The sequence below is a fragment of the Pistacia vera genome, unplaced genomic scaffold (assembly GCF_008641045.1).
Source record: "Pistacia vera cultivar Batoury unplaced genomic scaffold, PisVer_v2 Contig460, whole genome shotgun sequence".
Taxonomy (NCBI): domain Eukaryota; kingdom Viridiplantae; phylum Streptophyta; class Magnoliopsida; order Sapindales; family Anacardiaceae; genus Pistacia; species Pistacia vera.
In genome coordinates, this window is record NW_022196291.1 from 1,474,371 (window position 1) to 1,478,060 (window position 3,690).

Below are 3,690 nucleotides of genomic sequence, written 5' to 3' on the forward strand. Positions count from 1 at the left end.
CAATCTTTCTATTGTGAACTGCATCTCACCGCCCCCACACGAAAAAGTTTAAATCATTCATTTTCAAAAGTTGCAACTCTTAGTATAATGGTGAAAAGATTAATGCTTGCTTTTCTGCGTCAATCCTATCCTGTGTTATTTACATGGAAGACTTTACTTTTTGACATGCATTAACCATGGATTCAAGTCTCCTTACATATGTCAACTTCACTTTAATTTCCCATTCTCTTTTATTTATAATCATATCGTTTATTGTGATTCATCAGAAACAAAATGGGTTGTCTAGCATGGTCTTATCAACTTCTCTTCCTCCAATTATTTCTCTTTTATTCTCATACTTCTGCAACACTCTGCTCTCATGATCAGAGTTCTGCTTTACTCCAGTTCAAGAAACTCTTTTCCTTCAAAAACATTTCCTGCTTTTATTCTAATGATTATAAGTATTATAAGGTTCCTTCTTATCCAAAAATGATGTCTTGGGAAGAGGATTATGATTGTTGCTCGTGGGAAGGTGTTACATGTGATTTGGTGACAGGTCATGTGATTGGCCTGGACCTTAGCTGTAGTTGGCTTTCTGGCAACATCCCTTCCAACATTACCCTCTTTCTTCCTCTTCAATTGAAAAGACTCAATCTAGCTTACAATGATTTTAATTTCTCTCAAATTTCTTCTGATTTTGGTCAGTTGACCAGTTTGACACATCTTAATCTCTCTTCCTCAAACTTTAGTGGTCAAATTCCATCTGAAGTCTCCCATTTGTCTAAATTGGTTTCACTTGACCTTTCATCCAATTTTTACAATGAAAATCATCGTTTGATAATTGAAAGAATTGTTTTTGATAGGCTAGTTCAAAATCTGACTGTGTTAACAGACCTTGCTCTTGACGATGTGGACATGTCTGCCATCGTACCTAGTTCATTGATGAATCTATCTTCGTCTCCAACTTCTCTAAGTCTCTGGGGGTGTAAACTGCAAGGGAACGTGCCAGAAAGCATCTTCCGCCTTCCAAATCTGAAGATCCTTTGGTTAGGTGGTAACTTCAACTTGACAGGTAATTTTCCCAAAGTTAATTGGAGCAGCCCACTCAAGCTTTTGGATGTCTCTGACATGAGCTTGTCGGAACAAGTACCTAATTCAATCAGCAACCTCGTTTCCTTGAGAGAATTGCATCTCAATAATTGCACTCTCGTTGGGTCAGTTCCTGCCTCACTTGGCAATCTTACACAACTTGCTTATTTGAGTTTGTATAGTAACAAATTCAATGGTCATATCCCCTCATTTCTTTCGAATCTTGCCAAACTTCGTATGCTAGGTCTTTCCAACAATAATTTTATTGGTGAATTTCCAGATATTTTTCACAACTTAACGCAACTTTCTTTGTTGTCATTGTCAAGTAATCAACTCACTGGTCCAATACCATCTTGGTTATCCACTCTACCATCATTGCATGCCATTTTTTTGGATGATAATAGATTGAATGGCTCTATTCCAAGTTCAATCTTTGAACTTGTGAATTTAACCGATCTCAGCCTTTCTTCAAACAATTTAACTGGAATTGTAGAGCTTCACTTGTTCTCAAAACAAAAAAACCTTCAGTATCTTGATCTTTCTCATAATAGTCTGTCAATTAACACTACATTCAAAGCCAACTCGTCCTTTCCACAACTTTACTATTTGTCCTTATCTGGTTGCAACTTAAGTGAATTCCCAAGTGTGTTCAAAGCCAACTGGCCCTTTCCACAACTTCACTACTTGTACTTATCTGGTTGCAAATTAAGTGAATTCCCAAGTGTGTTAAGAAGTGCAAATCAATTAGTGTCGCTCGACCTTTCTGACAATAAAATTAGTGGTCAGATACCTAATTGGATGGGGGGTGTTCGAATGGATACTTTGTCCTATCTAAATCTTTCCCACAACAACCTAACCAGAATAGACCAACTTCCCTGGAAGAATCTTCACATTCTAGACCTCGGGTTCAACTTGCTCCAAGGATCAATTCCAATTCCACCACCTTTCTTGACAGTATTATTTTTTTCAAACAACAAATTGACTGGGAAGATACCTCATATGATCTGCAATATGAGTGCCATAGAAATTCTAGATCTTTCTAGTAATAGTTTGAGTGGTAAAATTCCAACATGCATGGGAAACTATAGCAATCTTCATGTGTTGGATTTACAGAAAAATAAACTCTATGGCACCATCCCCAGAAAATTTGCAAAGGGCAGTCCTTTGAGAACCCTTAACATCAATGAGAATGAATTGGAAGGGCCAATCCCACGATCTCTAGTCAATTGCACGAAGCTTCAAGTTCTAGATATTGGTAACAACAAGGTAAATGATACCTTCCCCTATTGGCTAGAAAGTCTTCCTGAGTTGCAAGTTCTTGTCCTTCATTCAAATCAATTTTATGGTTCTGTACGGGGTTGCTCAAAGACGAAGCATTGTTTTCCAAAGTTGAAAGTATTTGACCTCTCAAACAACAAATTTGGTGGTCCATTGCCAGCCAGGTATTTCGAAAATCTAAATGCCATGAAGGATGTTGGTGAAGCAAAGAGAAAGTTGCAGTATATGGGTGAAGATTATTATCAAGATTCCATTACAGTGACAATGAAAGGGTATGAGTTTGAGCTCGTGAAAATTATCACTGCTTTCACTGCCATTGATTTTTCAAATAATAACTTTTATGGAGAGATTCCAAAAGTAATTGGAGAGCTTCATTCCCTTCTACACCTCAATCTTTCTTTAAACAACTTAACAGGTTGTATCCCATCATCACTTGGAAATTTGAATGCTCTTGAATCCTTAGATCTTTCTTCAAACAAGCTTGTCGAAAGAATTCCATGGCAGTTGAAAAATTTAGATTTTCTTGGAGTACTAAACTTGTCTCAAAACCAACTCACGGGGCCCATTCCACGAGCACCCCACTTTGATACCTTTGGAAATACTTCATACAAGGGAAACTTGGGATTGTGTGGATTTCCATTGTCAAAAGAATGCAAAAGTGACGAGACACTACAAGCACCTTCAAAATTAGAAGATGATGCAGTCTTCAATTGGATTCGGTTGGAAAGTGGTGTTGATAGGCTATGGATGTGGAATGGTTGTTGGATTGATCATGGGATATCTTGTATTTTCAACAGGAAAGCCTCATTGGATTGTAAGTATAGTCGAGGGAGAATACCGTCGAAAGGGGAGAAGGTCGAAGTCGAACACGAAACGTGGGGGAAGAAGAGGATAGTGCTTTCAGCTTTGTTGAAGAGTGTTGATAGTGCTTTCAGCTTTGTTGAAGAGTGTTGACTATGTATGTCCTGTACCTTTTTTCTATTTTTCCTTTTTATCTTCTATGTTTTCTGTCAGTGTAAGCAATCAACTATAAACAAGCACAGCATTAATTTTTTAAAAGGCCTTGGTAATTTCAATTTTGATTTAACCTTGATTGTTACTGCATTTTTTAAGTTCTTTCTCGTTTCTCTTCATTCAGAAAATTGAATTTCTGTTCTTCAGATTTCATTCAGAAAAGTGAGTATGTTGCCTTGGTCTGATCAATTTTTCTAGCTTTCTTAGAGTAGTTTAAAACTTTGTTCTCCGTTAGTTAGTGCATGGCCAAGACTGGGAATGTTTACACTTACTATAGTGGATGACCAAGGCTTGCATGATTGAATTTTTTATTTCCAAATCTGCACTTAA

At 37.2% G+C, this 3,690-nt stretch overlaps 1 protein-coding gene across 1 annotated transcript; it reads left to right on the forward strand.

The window, feature by feature from the left end:
* Window positions 1-468: 468 nt before the first annotated feature.
* On the forward strand, window positions 469-3,300 carry LOC116145181 (receptor-like protein 7). Its single transcript, XM_031430610.1, has one exon. It carries the CDS (start codon window positions 469-471, stop codon window positions 3,298-3,300), a length of 2,832 nt encoding a protein of 943 aa, XP_031286470.1.
* The last annotated feature ends 390 nt before the right edge of the window (window positions 3,301-3,690 follow it).